This window comes from Galendromus occidentalis, unplaced genomic scaffold (genome assembly GCF_000255335.2).
Source record: "Galendromus occidentalis unplaced genomic scaffold, Mocc_1.1 scf7180000077497, whole genome shotgun sequence".
Classification (NCBI taxonomy): Eukaryota; Metazoa; Arthropoda; class Arachnida; order Mesostigmata; family Phytoseiidae; genus Galendromus; species Galendromus occidentalis.
Genome location: NW_003805485.1, coordinates 2,075,378 through 2,094,436, shown reverse-complemented (window position 1 = coordinate 2,094,436; position 19,059 = coordinate 2,075,378). Strand labels below are relative to the sequence as shown.

Below are 19,059 nucleotides of genomic sequence, written 5' to 3'. Positions count from 1 at the left end.
CCGCGGACTTCAGCGGGATCTCAGCCGACGACATCCACCGATGCTGAGCATGCTCTGCCGACTCGATATGCGGACGGCATCGGCAGTCCAGGGAGCTGTGAGCTCTGAGCTCCAGGCGGCCTGAGACCCTCCTCTCCAATCGATATTAATTCTCTCACGGTCACTTCCAGAGCTGGCCATCTCCTGAGCTGATCACGGTTTGCATGAACAGGACAAGAACGAATAAACTCCTTCCTCGGGGGACGCCCACCTCTATCATGTTCTCAATCTCATTCGAGGGTATCAATTTCAATCGTCTAACTTGAAGCTCGTCATCGGGGCGGAGGTTTCGGTCCCGATTCTGCGCAAAGGATCATAGAGACAGAATCTCGAGATTTGAAAAACACGGCTCCGGCTCGGTGATTAGAGGCTTCCTCCGCGTAGGAAGATTCTCTGGGAATCCTTCAATGATAATCCGGAGGTCTCTCCGCTGTTTTTGGTCTCGAGCACCTCAATTTATTTCCTCGCGATTTTTCCTCGGTCTCTCGCACACACGCGGCCTCCGCTCCTAGCGACAAGCTTCACCGAAGGAACTTCCGTCAAAGATCAAAACCCGGCGAAACGATCCGGATCGGGATTGTCGTCAGTTCGTCGATAGAGGAACTCGTAGCGTCCGGTGACTTTCGGTCTCACAGGGTCAATATTCGCCACGAATCTGATTTTCTTCGAATAAACATCAGAGAACGAAATATCGCTGAACCATGCGTTGCGCTTGATCTCCTGCACCCCTCTGCGGAGCGAACCTAGCCGTTTGTGGGGCTTCTTATTGAGCAAACCGCTGATGAGCCGATTGACCGGCCGATGTTTCTCCACAGACTCCGGAAAAGTCAGGCTCACGTGTCTGATGGCATCCATGATCTGACTTCTGCGGAATCCCTTGCGGTAGAATGGAAGCTCCCCGTATAAGCCCCCGTACAGCAGTAAGCCCACGGCCCACCAATCGACTTCTTTCCCGTGGCCCGCAGAGTCCAGCATTTCCGGAGCCATGTATCGCAGTGTTCCGACCCAGGTGTAGGTTCGTCCCTTCACTTGTTTCGCTCCCCCGAAATCCCCTATCTTCAAATACATATCCTCGAAAATGAACAAGTTTGCAGGTTTCAAGTCGCGATGTATGACATTGCATGCGTGTAAATACTCCACTCCCAGGATAATTTGAGCAGCGTAAAACTTGGTAGTCCACTCTGAGTTACACTCTGCGAAGATTTTCATCAGATCACCATAGAGCGCGTACTCGATGATCTGGTAGAGGTTCTCGATATCTTGGAAAGCGTATATCAGTTTGACCACGAATTCGCTGTCCAGAGAATATTGCAGCTCCTTCTCGTAAATGGCTTCTTGTGCTCGTTGAGCGGTGGGGAACAGACGCTTAGGTTGAACTTTTAGGGCGTAGTTCGTGTGGTTGTCGCGTTTATAGACTTTGAAAACCTCCCCAAACGCGCCGGACGCAAGATGACCTAGGATGACAAAATTCCCTATTTCTTCTTTGGGACAAGCCCTCCCTGCGAATCTTTCTTTTTGCTGTCGCTTCTGACTTTTGAGGTTTCGCTCATAACGAGCATTGAAAGATTCTTCCACATCCGTCCACACGCCCTCTTCGTGGTCGATTAACTTAGGTATTGGACCGAATAGGAGATCCCTGAAAATGTTGAGGAGTTTCGACCATTTCTGGCCCATCGTTATCCAACTTGGTTCGAGTCATTTTTTATGTCTCGCTTTCGTACCATCGATTGGATTTCGACCAGTTGGTCGGAAGGCAGCAGCTGGTATCCCGAGTGACCTCGCCTTATGATTTTTCATATAACTTTTCGGACGTCTCCATCGTTCAAGAGCGTTATTAATCCGTTCATAGCTTCATGCCGCCATCTGCGCTAAACTTCCGCGAATTACATTTTTTCTAGTGGAGTCGAGCCTATGCGGGAAAGCTGAAGAGCCGTGGACAAAAGGGAGTCCGGGACCGTCGACCGAACGTCAGCGCGGCGTGAGTTTTCCAAGGTGAGGAAGGGAAGGACTCTTCCTCGCGAGAAACGTCACTGTTGGATTCGTCCGCAATCGATTCGCTTTCCTACTCCGTGGAACGAGGATCCCGCGTGCGCGCATCCTCAGCGAATGGTTCGGATGCGTCTTAAGTCGATAAACGGCGCTGCAGCCGAGGAGAAGACTTGGCCGGTCTTGATCCGGATCCCCATCCGGAAACTCTTGTAATCTATGATAAGTCGGAAAACTTCAGGAATCATAAAGTTGGAGACGGGAATCCTAAGCTGTAATGGGTAATCGGGTCCGTGTCGCGGTCAGCATATGAATGCTAAGTCATTTATATTCCAATTTGGATGAGGTCAGGCGCCTCTCGGAGCCTAAACCCTCAGGTTCATTCGACCTCGAACGGCCTTCTCCCCGAGCCGGATTCCGAGCGCAGCACGACCAGGCGCGCTAAAATTCCAGGAAACGATGAGGCAATATGTCGTCATCTTTTTCTGTGGGGAGAAACTCGTATACTTCCGAAGGTACAGGCATAAGGGGGGTGAGGTCTAGCTCGACACGCACGGCTTTCCTCGCAACTTCACAGAAAGATATGTTTCGGAACCATTCGTGATCTTTAATATCGTCTGAGCCTCCCTTGAGGTAGCCGAGCCTGAAGCGCGGAGAGAGTGTGAGCATGCCCCTCAAAAGATCGTTCACCGAGGAGCCGGGATAGATCACTTCAGGAAAGGCCAATTTTGTGCCTGTGATGGCTGCGAGCCTTTGTTTCGGGGTCCCACCCTGCTTCGGGAAGGGATGCTTCAGATAGACGAGCTTATAGAGAATGATCCCGATGGACCACCAGTCGACTTCGATTCCGTATCCTGCTGTTCCGATGACTTCAGGAGCCATGTAGCCGATGGTCCCGGCCAAAGAATAAGTCCGACCCTTGAGCCTCTTTGCCAATCCTAGGTCTCCAATTTTTATGAAGCAATCCTCGAAAATGAATATGTTGTCCGGTTTCAGGTCTCGATGAACGATCTTACAAGCGTGCAAGTACTCCGTGCCGAGAATTATTTGGGCTATAATCAATTTCACCGTCATCTCCGGTAGACTGGTTTCTCGCAGTCTGTTCAGGTCCCCGCGAGATGCTAGGTCCATGACCATATAAAGGTTTTTGCGATCTTTGAATGCAAAATGCAGTTTGACGATGAACTTGTTTTCCACAGCGTTCAACATTTTTTTCTCGGATATTGCCCAGGGTACGAACGATCTTTGGAATACATGTGCTTTCGAGAGGACTTTCAAAGCATAGAGTCTGTGGTCAACGCGGTACTTGACGGCGTACACATGTCCGAATGCGCCGCGTCCGAGATGGCCGAGGATTTCGAAATTCTCTATCTTTTCTCTCGGACATACATTGGCCTCGAACCTAGCGTCTACCCATATATGCACTCCTCCAAGGTTTTCTTTGTATTGTCGGTTCCATCGCTTCTCCTCTTCGGGGTCATGGGGTAAAAGAGCGTCGACGTGCTTCGGGTCGGTTATTGCGGCGTCAAGACCTTTCTGTATTCTGATTCCCTCGACTGGTTCGGCGCGAATCGACCGTATGAGATTCCCGAACCAAGAACCGGATTTTGACATCGTTATCCTCTCCTCTAAATAGTCACATAGTCAACTCGTCAGTGTATGACGCCCGCGTTTTCATACCTGCCTTTCTTTTGACCGCGCTCTATGTCGATCAGGCGCGTTTCTTTCGGTTTTTGCCGATCAGCGGTCTGCAACCCTTCGGAGCTCCGGGGGAGGCCTATCCAAGGCTTCCCGAATCTCAAGAGGAGCTCTAGATTCTCGGCACCGTGAGCTCATCATTTTATTCCGCGGCATTCTTATCCTCTCGCTCGTTTATTGAGAGGATATGGAGCTCTTTTTGACAAAGGTCCTCCAGCTTACGTCGAGAAAACATTGTCCCTGTCTCTGTGAATGGATCCCCACGGTTTTTACTATGATCATGATAAATAATCATATCATTATTAATGAAGATCGAGAGTAAAGTGCAGTAGAAGATAATTGTTCTCTTTCTGTCCGTGCGAACGGTCGGGAGACCCGGTTCTTGAGGCGGGACTCTCGTCTCGCGACGCTCTCTCGAACATGCGTCGAGTTCTCGGGAGCTAATCCCCCGACTCGACTAATTACTGCGAGTCGGTTTAGAATAATCTCAATCAGATGTATCATACTTCTAGTCTGTAGGGATTGCTCTGCGGAATATCGCAAAAGCTCAAAAACTCCGGAATTCCTCCGCTCCGGGGTCCTCTTCGCCGGGAATCGGGAGGAAAGGGAAGCGGTTCATTCTTTGCGGTCTCTTGGGCCTAGGATCGAATATCATTCTCCCGTCGAGGATCTCCACGAACGATATGTCATCCAACCACGGTTGTCGTTTGACATCCCGAGCGCCGCCGATCATGCCCCCGGGTCGTTTAACTGCTGTCCTTCTCGAGGAGACCGCTCAAGAATCTGCGCTCCTGAGAATTGGCGTCGACTTCCGGGGGGAATCTGAGCGCCACGCTGTTGACAGCATCCACAACCTGGAGGGGCTGCCAGTCGAGTTTCGCGAAAGGATGCTTATTAGTAATAAGCATCCTTATAATAAGTTATTATACATGAGTATGTAGAATATAACGCCCGTGGCCCACCAGTCGACTTCCCTCCCGTATTCATCCTTCTTCAGAATCTTCGGTGCCTGGTAATGTGCTGTGCCCACATAAGTGTAATTTTTGATATTTGATCGTCAAGTCGGATATATTTGATATATTTGAAAGGAATCTGTTTTTCGATGGGAGCTCCCACCATCAGCTTCGGAGTGGTGCCCATCCTCCACGATCCGGCTCCACAACGACGAAATCGGGAAGGGGCCTCGACTCGCTCCCAGCATGTCAATTAGGGACGGAAGGCTGTGAATGATTCATCATAGAATTGAGTGAGCCACTGCCTCACAGAATGATTTTCGTCCCGAATGAGAAGGTATCGAAATCTGTGAATTCGGAGTCGCTCCCGTGCATCCACCCTAACGGCTCCGCGGATTCGGGAGGGTCATTCATCTGTGAGGTGTTTGCTCGATATTTTCACGTGATCGGCTCACTCCGAAAAACGCATCCGAGCCTCGAGACGTTCAACGAATCGCTAATCGTATCGGCGGCGACCGTCGAGTCTGAGCTCGCAGTCGCTCAAGGCTGCTTGATCTTGTAGAGGGTAGAGAGTTCCGCCGGTGGAAATCTGTCTCGCGGAACTGAACTCCGTCGGAGCAAATTGCGATCGAGGAGACGTGGTTGGGAAAATGTTCCAGATTGACTTTCCGTTCTATGTTTATTATTAAGTTATTAATAATTATTACAAAGCTCCATACAATACATAAACACTTGCTAGCTCCAAATGATGGGTTACGGATCGCTTGTTTCTCATTGCTTACTTGATTCAACGAGCATCGAATCGGAAAGAGCCTGAACCGGCGTATGTACAAATAGGTGAAAAACTTTCCAGAGAGTGAATGGTATCTTGAAGAACGACGTTCAGTAGTGATCTTGTTTTGGAATTTGCTCCACCGTGTGGTATCCGTTTTTTGTGCCTCTCCCGTCGATCGGTTCTCCAGGACGTTTCCGTCGGAAGAAGCCAGCCTGTGGAGATCATCAGAGTCATGATTCGGATGCAATATTCGTTCCACTGTGCAATAATCATCAACTCCGACATTCCGTTCATTTTCGAAGATGTTTATTGAGACGAAAAAGGTTCCGAAAAACCGTGTTTTTCCTCTCTCTGCGAAACTTCGGTATATCACACACGAACAGATTACACTGACCTTGTAGAGTATCCAGATGAGGAGCGATAATAACAAAATTCCGATAACTATCGCCAAGACGATCACCCACCAGGGAATTGTTGGCAGTGGCAGTAAATCTTCATCTATAGCTACTGTTTCTACGTAGAGTATCTCATGTGGTAGCTCCGACCGGACGTCGAATCGAAGTTTGACGGGCTTGACTACGAGCTTCGACGCGATGCTTGTTTCCATTTGTTTCATCTGGGAAAACGACTATCTTTAGAAGATATTTCCGGTGCGCGTAGGAGCGGACAGACGATTCTCTAGCTGGCGGTAGCGAATTCCCGCTTCAGCACATGATCAGAATGAGACGGCCAGGATGGTCATACCTTCGCGACGCTCTGCAGCCATAATCGCGAATTGGCAGTGACAATAATCACATCAGAAGACGTGAAGTTCCGTATCTGAAATGAACCGCCTTAGTCGTTCTCTCACGCAATGGAGAGCTCAAATGCGACTCCCGGAACAACAGCCTCAACTCACCCTACATCGAAACTGCGCGCATTTAGACAATTGACCGCATCCGATATCCTCCCGGAACCGAGTTAGGTCCCTGATGTGCCTGGTCTTGTTTGCAACAGGTTGCACGTACACTGGAATAGACAAATCGTATTCGGGATAGGCACTTTTCAATCGACTATCTTTTATGCGGATCCGCTCATCGTTGTGACTCTCCGTGGACTGGCGATGAAACTCACGCTTATTGGCGTTGAATTCGAAATTTTCCGGCGATTCGCACTCGAGTAAAGCCGGTCTCGATGCTTTGAACGTGGGCTCTTCGAACATGTATAACAAAGGCTCGTTGTCGTTGTTATGCGTGGGCCAAACCAGGTAGAGATCGGCGAGATCGAGATCGTGGCCTTTGTTCGTAATCTGGTACACATGTTGAATCGGCGGTCCCACCCTGTAGTCTACGTTGATGACTTCATCCAAATCGATCGCTGACGAGTTGTAATAAACTTCCGTCGGCTCAGACTTTCTGCGGGCAGATTGGAACGGGTGGGCTCAATTAGAGATTTAGTTCGCGAGATCAACTGGTACTTATCAGGCTGAACACGTCAGGATACGCGTCAGGATACGCGTCTTCAAAAGTCGAAGGCCATCATGATGCAGGAAGGTTTTGGGGATCGTGATTCTCGGAACCGCGACTCATCGTGCTCCTGTCACGTCATGAGCCCTTTTCCTAAACCGCAGCATCGATCTCCGAGAAATCCGCTCTCTCCCATGAACCATGGTAAGCTGACAGAGTTGAGAAGCGAGACGAAAATAACTCTAAGGAGTGCGAGCTAGCGAGAAACCCACCCAGAGATGGAGATGTTGATCCTGACTTTAACAGGCAATGTGAATGAGGCCTCATTGTCTCTTTTAGTAGACTCAGACTCCTCGTTTGTCGAGTTGAGAGCGGCAGCGAAATCAAGTGACGTCACAGAAGGAACATGACCATTGGCGGCGAAAACCATTCGGAAATTCAACTGGAAGCCACAAGACCATGAAATTCGATTCGTTTCCGGACTAGATCCTGATCGAATCTATATAGTGCTGAAGATCGAGAAGACCCTCGAGCGAATATGCCTTGCGATTTTTGACCTCTGCGAATATCTGAAACTTACCGTGTCTTGAGCTTTGAGCGGATTGTCGAGATCGCAGAGAATTTGCTGGGAAAACGAAGATACCCATTTTGGAGCTTCGCATGCGACCGGATCTTCGCGGTTGTCCTTGTCCACCTTTACCGGAAGAAAGGAAGGGAAAACTTCGTCACGAATCTCGTCGAAGCATTCCAAGGATATTCTCATGACCAACTAACGTGGCGTGGGCCACCGCCCCCTTCTCCGGGGTGATGGACGTCGAATGGTTCAAAGTCCTGAATCAGGAAGGGGGAGCACTCACCTTGACGAAATCGAGATCGTTGTGGAAAGTAAAGAGCATTTTCGTGTTGAAGGCGTCTTCCCCCTTGTTTGACGCTGATACCTCAACCGCAAACGTTCGTGTACTTCCAACCTCATACTCAGTCACATTGCTGGGGGGCGAAACGAAGAAATTCTCTCAATCCGATAGATATTTACCGCCGATAATTTCAGCGCGATTCCTGTGCGTTTCCTGCATAAAGTTCCAAACTGAGGGAATCATGGGAAGGCTACATGTACTCACGGAGATAGGGTCAACTGCAAGTCCGGAATACACACGTCATCGCTTCCACAATTCTTCTTGATCTGTATGGACTCTTCGAGCGGGTCGACACTCGACAGAACAGGACTCAATTCGGCGGAATAATCGCGGATCTGATGAAAATTCGAGATTCTGATTCAATTCATTCGTAGACGCTACCGCCTCTTCTCTTCGAATACATAAATGGAAATATAAACAAGGCATATGGGAGCGAATCCGGTCCCCAGCGAGCACCCGTCTCGACGTAGAGCTCTGCGTCCGGCTGGAGCCGTTGCGGCTAAATGCGCGCGGTTTCCACGGTCCATATCGGGTTTTTCCGAGAGACACAGTAGTTTTCTTTGTCCGACAAGCTCACACAGGCAGCCGATTCTCATGCGAGAGGGTAGTGGGAGCAGGCATCAAAACTCGAATTCGCGCCAGTAATCAACGAGTTGACATCAATGACATCGACTCACTTGGTAAGGCGCGTAACGATCCTGGACCAGAGCGTATGTCGCGTTTATTTTGATCGGAGAGAGTTTGTCGGAAGGATTTCGCTAGAATGGACGAGGAAGCTTTGAGAAAATCTGAGAAGACAGCATGGAATAGCAAGGGAGTCCGAAAATTCTGGTCGATGCGTGATTGATGCGCATTGAGTACGGAACTACTTCAAACTAACCTTGAAGACGGCTTTTTTATTCACGCATTGATGGGAACCCTTCACCAGAGTCACTGTCGAGTTAATTAATCTATCTTGACCGCCTTCGAACATTGCACGAGAATTCCTGGGGGAATGACAATCTCCTCAATGAATAGATTCGGTGGATGTATCCGATTGTTGATCGAAACCGATAGCTTTAGAAGAGCTTAATGAATTATTGTATAAAAGAGTTCCGAGTCTCACCGAGCTTCGGTATCCAGGACAATCTGGTACTCGAGGTCCAAACTGCTTGCCTTGACAGGGCCGTCGTATCGAAAGCAAAGCTGGATTCCGACGCTGTCGGGGGAAAGACGCATGAATATACTTCACGGCTGTAGAAACATTTTAACACGCGAGAGCCGCACTAATTCGAATAGAGTGAAATTATTCGCTTCCTTCAACTGATCTCGTAACCTCGAAAAACTTCGGGTCCGGGCTTACCACGGCAGCATTGTTCCGTCGGGCAGCGAGCAACCTTCATCTTCGAGACGAATAGCTTTCGAGTCGAGTTTGAGCTCAACAGCGATGTTGACAATCGGACGACTTCTCAAGTAGACGGCCTTGTCGCTGGCGTAGGCTCCAACCAACAAATCGGGGTATTCGTTACGATCGAGATCGAATCCGCCGCTGATCGAAAAACCGAATGTTCGTAGTTTGCGATTGAGCTGTTCCGGGCCGAATATTTGAGCAGGTTTGGATGAGACACCGTTCACGCCACCATGGAAAATGTACACGAGACCGTCGCCGGCATACGGAGCTCCCACAGCGAGATCTAAGAGATGGAGAAATTGATTTAATCCTGGGGACCCTTTCCCTCTATTCCACAATTATTCTCACATCGACCCCTCCAATTGCCCCTCACCGTTATAGCCATCTTTGTTGATGTCTCCGATGGCTGCTACTGAGAAACCGAATCTTCCCTTTGGAATGGTTCCCTCGAGCGGAGTTCCCTCGCGGAATTCCAAGTTGCCCACTTGATAGAAAATGTGCACTCGTCCTTGCTCGCCCGGATTTCCTTGGCCTTTGTAGTCGGAATTGAAAAGCGGAGCCCCGATAATGAGGTCGTGGAGGCCGTCGCCATTCAAATCGCTCACTGCTAATGACGATCCGAAGTAAGACCCTAGTTGGGGACCAATGAGATTGGAACCCAGTTTTCGGAGTTTGTCTTTTTCGCGGTAATAGAACTCGACGCTTCCGTTGTATTGAGCTCCTTTGGGTATTCCAAGAACGATTTCCGGCTGATTGTCTCCGGTGAATTCTCCTATGGCAGTGGCGTATCCCATGTAGTTATCATCGAAAGCTTGAGACTTTTTGTCGGTTGCCGCTAAACTGTTTACATTGATGTCGTACGAGTAACCGGCTCCTTGCCACTGGTAAGCTCCGACAGCGCCGAGCACAACCTGACCAGATTTCTGCAATCGAAAACACATGTCAGCCACTACAATCGAGACCGTTGCCCGGCTTTCTTCTGGCGGAGCTTCCTCGCTGCAAGTCTGAGCCGATGGGTCGCTGGGAACTCCTCCGGCTGTTTTTCGAATCAAGTAATCCGAACAGCTCCACGATTCTGATTAATTGACGACATCGCTCCTGCATATGAAACGTGTTCTATGCTGTCGGTGAAGGCATGGGTTTGTGATCCGGTCCTTACCTTATCGACGGCCGCCGAGAATCCAGCCTGACATGCTCCCAATCTCGTGTAGTGAGGTGTTTTGTTCTCGCACGGAGATATCCGCGTCACCGGATTAAAGCTGCTGTCCGACAAGAAACAATTCCCGATTGGTAACCGGTAGAGCTTGCTGTCGCCATTGTAGTGGTGTTGGTACCGGATCGCGCATGCCTGTAATAGAGTGAGTCTTCGAGCTATCCACGACTGCCTTACACTAGATACTTCTTTCATCGCAGCGACTTTCTAACTTATTCATTTTCTAATTTATTCTTTCAGATCCGCCGGTCGATCCCGAGCCGATCCTTTCTGAACAGACACTCGATGCTCGCGAACTCTGCAATCTGTCATGATCATCATGTTCGACAACTGACAAAATGCTGAATCGTCCCGCGAGAACAAAGGGTCAGAATCCACGCTCGGGAATCTTCGCTGTCGCTGCTCTCCGAGTTGCCGATCTCCCCCACCGAGCCTCTAGCGCAGTCTTCGATCGGCGTTGTGTGGGAGGCACTCTGACAAATACATACCAACACGAGTACGGCAGTGGGTCTCCGACTCGCGAGATTTCCCTTAAACTTCTCGCGCGGCGTTAAATGACGACTTCCGAGAGAAAAAGTCTACCGCTCTCCCTCCGTCTCGCGGTCATCGTCCCTACGCATCTCTTTCGGTTTTGACTAGAACGCGTGTGGTTAAGATCCAGACAAGGAAGAAGCGGCATCGTTGTCTGCCGCTTGCTGTCGTCGTCGTTGTCGCCATTGAGAACGCGAACAGCTCGTGTTGAAACAGCAGTGAGAGCGTAGGCTGAAGACGGCCAGCCTGCAGGCCCGGGTGTTGAGCATTAGCGGCACCTAGGCAGCAGCACCGGGAAAGTACCCAAGCTGATTCAAGCAGTCACCTAAGCAGACGGCGGCAGTCTAGAACACTGGCCGCAACACCGCTTCCTCACGCAGGCTTTACTCAACTCCTCTGGAAAGCAACCCGATTGCCGATCTGCTTTGTTCAGTTCATAATGCGTCGTCGTCATCCGCGTGGTCGTTGACGCAAACGGGCGGGCGGTTACCCGGTTGACTGACTGACTCTCCGGGGAAAAGAGGGCTCTTAGTCCGAATCTCATTCACGAGCTCGGCGCAAGGCCAGGGCTTCGCTTGAAGTTCGTGAGCATGACCCTCCTGGTCGCTGGCACAGGGCTCACTGGTTAAGCTAATTTAACGAATGGAGATTTCCAGTCGGTGATCAACAGCGCCGCGAGCGAGCCTGGCTTTCGATTCCGATATCATAAGCTGGAGACTTCTGCAGCAACGTATCACGTAACCGTCGCTTCGATTGCGGAGCGCTTCACGTCCATGGAGCATTCGAATTCTATTCATTGGCCGTCAAGGTATCATCGTCAGCGTGCGACTCGTTGGTCGATTATTTCAGTTTTATATTGCCTTCACGAGTTCGACTCAAATCCATACTTCGTTATGTAAGTGTCGATTCGTGATCCCCCGACATCGCGGCAATGAGAGTCTGTTGATCGCCCGCTCGGGAAATTGATTGGAACCGCGTTTCGGTTAAGGTTATATGACTCACTCGTCATCGGAGTGCCGTCTTGGAGTCGAATTCAGAGTATGAGGTGGAAAATCTCATGCGCACACAAGCGGCGATACCCGGTCTGCTCCAATGAAAAAGAGGTCCGAGCGGCTGTCGAAAATTATAATAGTTTACAGCAGACTCCAGCTGTCGTCGGCGGAGAACATTAAGAGCGGATACTCAACGCCAACCAACTCATAGTCGTTCGAACAGTCCTTTTGTAAACTGTCGATTGTTTGGGGGAGAGCCAAACAGACTCTGGGGTGCCGAACGCTGGTAATGCAAACAGTCGATACGGTCTGCCTTCTCGTTAGTTCGATATATAGAGGAACCTCGATGGATCCCCGAGAAAGGATAAGCAGATGTTCGGCAAAAAAGACTTCCTGGATTCGACCAGAACATGGACTTCCTTTAGCGCTCCGGCCCGACTTCGACCTTCCGACCGATAGAAATGGTCTCCGAGGTCCACCATCTGACACCAATACTATAAAGAAATCGCTATTATCCTAATAACATAATATTATTATTGAATACAAATTCTCATAATTATCTATAATATAGCCTTGCTGAGCGAACTGAACAGTCCGATTATGGATTTGAGGGAAACCCAAATCCGACTCCCATTCTTCGGTGGGATCCGAAGTGCGGTATGTTTATTCTGAGCTTGGATTTCTTCCAGTCACTGTTCTTTTCCCGAAAACAAGCGTGTAGTCGTAAAGAAGCAATTGGAGGAGCATGAGGAGGAAAAAAGAGATTTATGATCAGGGGGTTCTGGCACCATAAATTTTATGACTACGAGCGGCATCGTACGAAACCGGAGGGTATAGCCTGGGAGTGCGCCGAAATACTGTGAGCTACGTCAGATCCGAACGATCATAATATGTGCCGATCATGAGGGCAAGAAGAACAATATCCGCTTAGCCTCCGATCGGGCATCGCATTGTTGCTTACGCACACCCCTCATGGAATCTGCCAATGAAAACCCCCTGCATCCTGCGTAATACCGGGATATCGGATGCGCCCGACCAGCTTCTTCGCAAGGAATCAAGTTCACGAAACGGGGAACAGGTCTCGTCCCGGGTCGCCTCGACATTCGGATATCCGATAAAAAATATGCGTATACCCCGAAGTCGAGGAATCTCCGAGCATCAGAGTCAGGCTCTACCAACAATGGATGGCTGAAGTCTGAATTCGATGGATTTGGATGATTTCCCGTTCCATGGTGGTTCTGCTGTGCAATCAGGGAATCACGCTGCATGCCGATCTCCATTCATGCATCTGACATCGATAAGCCGGAGTGATTCCCACAGTCGAAGCTGGAAAAACAAATCTGAACTCACCAAAACGTGACCGTCCTCTCCCCCGCTCACGAGAGTGCTGCCAAACCACTGGTGCGACTTAGTTTCTAGAGCGTCTCCTGATTTATTTCTCCGAATGCCCTCGGTATCCATTTCGACTCTTTGACACAGTTCTGCGGTCACCGAGCAACTGAAAACGGCACCGCCGTTCGACGAGTCCGGTCGACTCGAAGCTGCCGTTGGCGCGCCCACCAAGAGCCTGTGAAGGGAAACCAGAACTTAATATCGAGAAAATGCGAACCACCCGGATGCGGAGACCGTGTGGATCTGAATTCTCAGCTCTCCAGTGACCCAGAAATCCGATAACGACTACAATGAGACCCCATGTGCCAGGGAAAAGAAGCATCGACGGGGGGGAATTATTGGTCCAGCGCGTTTCGCGTACCTACTTAGTGCTCTGAAAGATAGCGTCCGGATCCCTATTCATATGTGGATCGATGATGATTAATCCAGAACGAAAACTCTGGTGAAAATGAAATCCTCGCTTGGTGAGCCCGAGAACTCCCTCTTCACAAAACTTTCACGACTTTCCGAGGGAATGAGCACCTCCGGGGCCGGAGACTGCTTCAGTCGAGCTTGATGTTCTCCGTGACAAGCCGGTAACATAAGACGATGGAACTTGTATCATTTTCATGAAGTTCAGGGAAGTTTTCAGGCAGTTTTTTTAATTCTCATCGGCAGTTTGATTGGAGCCTGCAGTTTTTTTGTTAGGATAGAGCTCCGAGCTGAATGGTTTTCGCCGTCGGGATTAGCACACTTCTCCAGGTTCACGAACCACCTCACAGAGGGAAGGGACTGCTTGCCAGCGCTCTTCGGCTCTCACCGCAACTTCGTAGACCAGGGGCCCTCTTGGGTTCAGTCTCCTCTCATAGACTCACTCTACGGGCCTGCTCGCTCGCGCTCGCCCGTCATAGCTAAGCGAGCCGGAACTAACCTAACCTCTCATTGGTACGGCTATCGGAGATTGGTTAATTGAGAATCGGATGATCGAGAGGGCTCAGTTAGATCGCCCTCTCCTCCCCCTGGAGATGGGGGTGGATTTGTCGAAAAGAATAGCTGTCCATTCGGACGGGTTGACTGCCAGTTTCAATAAGAAAATTTGCCGATTTCGAGAACTTGAAACTGTTCGGAGGGGAACAGCTCACTCTATGGATGAAACTGCTTAAGTCTATCATTTGAGCTGCTCAGAATATTGTTCCCGATGGGATAGCATAGGAGCTTCAGTGCATCACGAAGTTATGGAAATGAATCGTAATCGGCAATCTGCGCACCACGATCCTCATCCTCAAGCCTGTGTAACGACTAATAGTTCGAAAGTTTCTGGATCCCGATTCCTAGCTTGGGCTAACAAAGTTTCGATTCCATTCGTATGATGCATTTCGACACATTCCGTCAAGCGCGCTTGGTCCTGATATCAGTTCGAGATGAATCCATTTGGATTCCCGAGCCAGTGGGCCGCAAATCAAAGGATACCATTCCGATTACTGGAGAAGGCAGAACATGCAAGTGTGCTGGTCGAAAAAAAAATCGTTCCCTGGAGAATCGGAATCTTCTGGGCTCGGTCGAGATTGGGTTTCACGGCTTGTCACCAAGAGAAATGTTTTTCTTCTTGACGAAAATTCCTGACAGCTCTCGCCCGGTGACAGTCAGCAGATGGATTGGGGCGACAATTGGATTTATGCCTTCCAATCCGGTTCACTTCGGCTTCCATAAAAGGTCTGCTACCTTGACGATGGATTGTCAGTACTTTAGGAAACGAATGCTTCCCAGACGCAGCTCTGACCCGAACCACTGTTCGAAATCGTCAAACGAGTGTCGACGATGATGTTCGAAAGTGATCGCTTGCGCCAGGCGTTGTTTCGGATGCAGTTGCTCCCTTCGTTCCTCTTCAGACGGATCTTTTTCTGAGCATTCAGCGCGATAGCCCGATCCGAATCACTCATCTTCTGAGCACCCCCGATCTCCGAATTGTCCCCTTCAAGAAATCAGTTGCAAAATGGAGCACGACGTCTTCGCGGAATACAGAATTTCCGCGAATAGAGCGATGCCGGTTCGATTGAGTCATCGAATCAGAGCGAAAATTGTCGTGGGAAACGCGCCAGTCTCCGATCAGTGAGTGCACCGAAACAAACATTCAATCCAGGGACAAACAAAAGAGAAAAAGTGTCAAGGAATTGTTGAAATAAATAAGGCGTGTGCATGAACAGAGTCACGCTCGCTGAGCGGATGTCTATCCAATGAAGTCATGCAGAATACATTATGTAACAGAGCCCGAAGATCAGGGTGGACTCGCGACGATAAGATCTTCTTCAAGATCTCGGACTTGCAGTGGTTTCCGAAATCGTAATCAATCTGAAACTCTTGCCGGATAGGAGTCAATCTCTCCTCAAGCTCACCCTGGATGCTTCTTATCCGACATGTCGCCCCTCTGTTTCGTTTCCCGAGATCAGTCGTTCAGTTCTCTCGCAGTAGAGTCGTGGAACAGAGACTTTGAAGCAGGATCGAATGTCCCGTTCCTTGCAAAGCCATGATATGCACAAGTTGAACAGAGACTTTAAGGCTGCCGACCAGCGCGCTGAAAGCATCCCAGGCCGCCCGTGTCCTAGACGAGCTCTCGGGCCCGTGACGTCCTGCCGTGACCGGTTAGAGCTCCGAGCACTGTCGGCTACCACGCGACCGAATCGAACTGCTCGTGGTCGGGTACGTTACGAGGCTCATTGTGTTCCGTGCCATTTGAGAATATTGTCTTAGAGTGACGAAAATGGGTGGAGTGCTCGTACACACCCTCGACAGACATTTTCACCACGGTTGTTACATCAGCCTGCCAGTAGCTGTCGTTCGCTACTGTTCGAGAGAGAAACGACCGCTCATTGTCAATCATCGTCGATCATAGAACGATCGGCTTTCGTAGCCAACTTCCTCAGAGACGTTTCGATTTCTCAAACCTGATCGTACTGATCGTCGAAGGAAGTACCCAATCTCAGCTAACGGAAGCTCGTTTCATTTTTTCATTTTGAGAGTACTGCTCGTTGCTCAGCTAAGCTCATTCATCTGTGTGCTTCATTCACGCCCGACGGAACGAAACGACGGGGTCCGAAGCGCCCCATCAAGATCGAGACTTATTCTCAGATCAGGAGCGTCGGTCAGATATATTATGGAATGTGTCCTCAAGGTATCCGATGAGCGCCGAGCGCTGACTGAGTCAACGGTGCATGCACAGCTCCGTGAATCTCTTTATACTTCGGGGATATTCATTAAATCGAAAAATCGGCAAACGATTGAACTCAATCCCGACTGATTTTCTCTTCCGCACCGACTTTCAGGCGAGTTTCCGACTCCGTTCAGTCGCGCATCGATCATCGATTGTGGCGAGTCACATGGGATGGCGGTGCTTTCTTGTGGTCCGAAGCAAACGGAGAGAAGAGACGGAGCATAAAAATCGCATTGTCGAAATGATGTTAGAACAACAACAACGGGGTCAAGAGAGAATCGTGTTCCGGTTTTTGAGCATTTTGAGGTAATTTATAAAGTGTCAGCTCCCCCGTCTGACATGAGCGACCGAGAAAGTGGCCGGCTATAGGCAATATCTTTATTACGGCTCGTCTTCCTGCCCGCTACTGGGTCGTTGTTATAGTCTACGACAGTGGGCGACTTTGCTTCGGACTGAACCACCCGCCTAAGGTCTGACAAGAGGTCCTCGTCGTCGAGCCGGGTGAGAGGATGGATGAGCGAGCGCGAGAGCGAAAGTGAGAGTAAAACCAGAGACTTCTGACCCGGCACAAGGCTCGTACCCTCGATCGTGGAAGCCGTAGTAATATGACAGAAACGCTCAATCATTCGATGATCGTATGACCTGATGATCTCCGTTAGCGTTCCCTCCCACATATGCTATCATGATAACGATGCGAAATTTCACGACGCGAACGCCAAATCCGTCGAGAATGTCGGTCATGGATTAGAATTAGCGAGCGGGATAGCCTACTTCAGGGGAGGCTCCTGATACGAGAGGGCATTCGTGTGGATCGGAGTTCATGACAGGGCGAAAATTCCCGGTAAAACTCGAAATCGGAGTCCCTGATGATCTACATAATCTGAGTGAGAGCACTCAAGATGATCGAATTCATTGAGCTCGATTTTTGGGTTGCCGTCGATGTCCAGATAAAAATCGATCCAACTGACATTCGGACCCATAGAGTGAAGTTGGATTCTCTTCCTCTTCGCGAAAGGAGCCCTAAGCTTTAAGCGTGCCCGTCCGCCAGAATCGCTCCGCTCCGATGAAAGTGTGTCCGGTCGCCCTAAAACAGAGAAGCTTCCGGCGGCTCGAGGAACTCTCTCACTCAGAGATCTCTCGGTGATCGAGACACACAATGAAACATCAATAAATCAGAGTGGGTTCCGTCATGGGGTCACGTGTGAACCATCGGATCTCACGCCGAACTGGGCCAGGCGGCGTTCCACGCATTGAACAATCTGAACGTTCCCACATGCTGGAAGTCAATCAAGGCCTGCTAAGAAAATTATCCCCGGACGCTCAATTGAATCGGCTTGCGAGTGAACAACTGATTCCAACAGGTGGGACCGCAGGGGCGGCAGCTGCAGATTTCTGGTGTTCCTCCTCGGGTGAATGAAGTCAGTCTTGAGCGACAAACAGAGAAGTTCCTGAATGCGCTGTATTCGGACGTTTTCAAAAACGGTCGAGTCGGGATCGATCGGTCATAATCGGAATACAGAATCGGTCGAGCTCCCTCTCGAGAATCGATTTCCAGGATGGATCGAATTTTCCCTCCCGAGAGAATAATAGGCCCAGTACCAGGTATGAACATACAATCGACGCGATTTCTCAATGTCTCACGCGGACATTGACAGTTCCGAACAGAGCACCTAGATACAGAGCCGAAAGCGATGAGTGGCCGTGAGCCACCTCGTATGGACAGATCAGGTTTGGACACAATTGCGTCGGTGGCGAGACCTCAGACCGCGGGTAAGTAACTACATCGAGCGTACGGAGTCGCGCCGATGTTTACTTTCTGCGCGCGCTCGTCGGTCTGCCGAGGAAGGGTAGCGTCGCCACCTTTGCTGCTCTTGGTCACGGTGCCGGTGCTCTTGCTCAGGGCTCCTGCTTCCTTGCGGGACTACAGCGGCTGAGCTTTCACTGGCCAGCAGGCAGGCAGGCAAGCAGTGTAGTCAGGCCGGCCGGCAGGCAGGCAGGCAGACGAGCAGTCAGGAAGGCTAGGCCAACACGAAGAACGAGTGAGCGGCGGTTTCATGCGGCCTTCGTTGGCGGCGCCGCGTGGGACGCATGCCCTAACAGAGTGGCAGCGAGGCAGGAAGGAGGCAGCAGCAGCAGCAGCCAACTAGCCCGCCTGCTTCACTGCTGCAAGCGGACTTGAGCCCTGAAATCACAGAGACCCACAAAAAAAGAACAACTGCACGTCGCCATCATCAGCATCGTTCGAATCGGCGACGCTCGGGAGCGATTCTCCCACGACTGAATGGGAATCTCGCAAGAAGTTACGTTTCGCCAAACTCCGATTACCATCACTCACAGAAGGCGAGCTTCGGGCTGCGTGGCGAAGAACCTAGATGACAGCCTGTCATTCCGGGTCAGGCTTCCACGAAACGTGACACGCTGAGTTCCAAGGAAGGGAAAACAACGCATTTCGAATCTTTACGTACTACACTTACACACATACAGTGAATTTACGCTTTCGGGAGGAGTCAGACGATTCAGATGGAGTTTTGCCCCGAAATCCCG

The 19,059-nt window shown here is 50.2% G+C and overlaps 3 protein-coding genes across 3 annotated transcripts in view; all 3 read right to left on the bottom strand.

Moving 5' to 3' along the window:
* Window positions 1-585: 585 nt before the first annotated feature.
* Window positions 586-1,713, bottom strand: LOC100907185 (cAMP-dependent protein kinase catalytic subunit gamma-like). Its single transcript, XM_003746589.1, has one exon. It carries the CDS (start codon window positions 1,711-1,713, stop codon window positions 586-588), a length of 1,128 nt encoding a protein of 375 aa, XP_003746637.1.
* A 753-nt stretch (window positions 1,714-2,466) lies between these two features.
* On the bottom strand, window positions 2,467-3,639 carry LOC100907040 (cAMP-dependent protein kinase catalytic subunit alpha-like). The gene has a single exon (XM_003746588.1). It carries the CDS (start codon window positions 3,637-3,639, stop codon window positions 2,467-2,469), a length of 1,173 nt encoding a protein of 390 aa, XP_003746636.1.
* Window positions 3,640-5,328: 1,689 nt separating this feature from the next.
* The window catches only part of LOC100906892 (integrin alpha-PS2), a 29,096-nt gene continuing 15,365 nt past the window's right edge, over window positions 5,329-19,059 (bottom strand). Inside the window, exons 3-18 of the mRNA XM_003746587.3 lie at window positions 13,287-13,503; window positions 10,360-10,548; window positions 9,574-10,123; window positions 9,153-9,483; window positions 8,916-9,008; window positions 8,691-8,796; window positions 8,488-8,568; window positions 8,015-8,145; window positions 7,754-7,883; window positions 7,477-7,590; window positions 7,169-7,338; window positions 6,565-6,845; window positions 6,350-6,459; window positions 6,196-6,270; window positions 5,846-6,067; window positions 5,329-5,663 (exon numbers count right to left, since the gene is read on the bottom strand). Of these exons, the coding sequence (XP_003746635.2) occupies window positions 5,559-5,663; window positions 5,846-6,067; window positions 6,196-6,270; window positions 6,350-6,459; window positions 6,565-6,845; window positions 7,169-7,338; window positions 7,477-7,590; window positions 7,754-7,883; window positions 8,015-8,145; window positions 8,488-8,568; window positions 8,691-8,796; window positions 8,916-9,008; window positions 9,153-9,483; window positions 9,574-10,123; window positions 10,360-10,548; window positions 13,287-13,503 (2,905 nt within the window). The 3' untranslated portion in view covers window positions 5,329-5,558. The remainder of the gene's footprint in view (window positions 5,664-5,845; window positions 6,068-6,195; window positions 6,271-6,349; window positions 6,460-6,564; window positions 6,846-7,168; window positions 7,339-7,476; window positions 7,591-7,753; window positions 7,884-8,014; window positions 8,146-8,487; window positions 8,569-8,690; window positions 8,797-8,915; window positions 9,009-9,152; window positions 9,484-9,573; window positions 10,124-10,359; window positions 10,549-13,286; window positions 13,504-19,059) is intronic.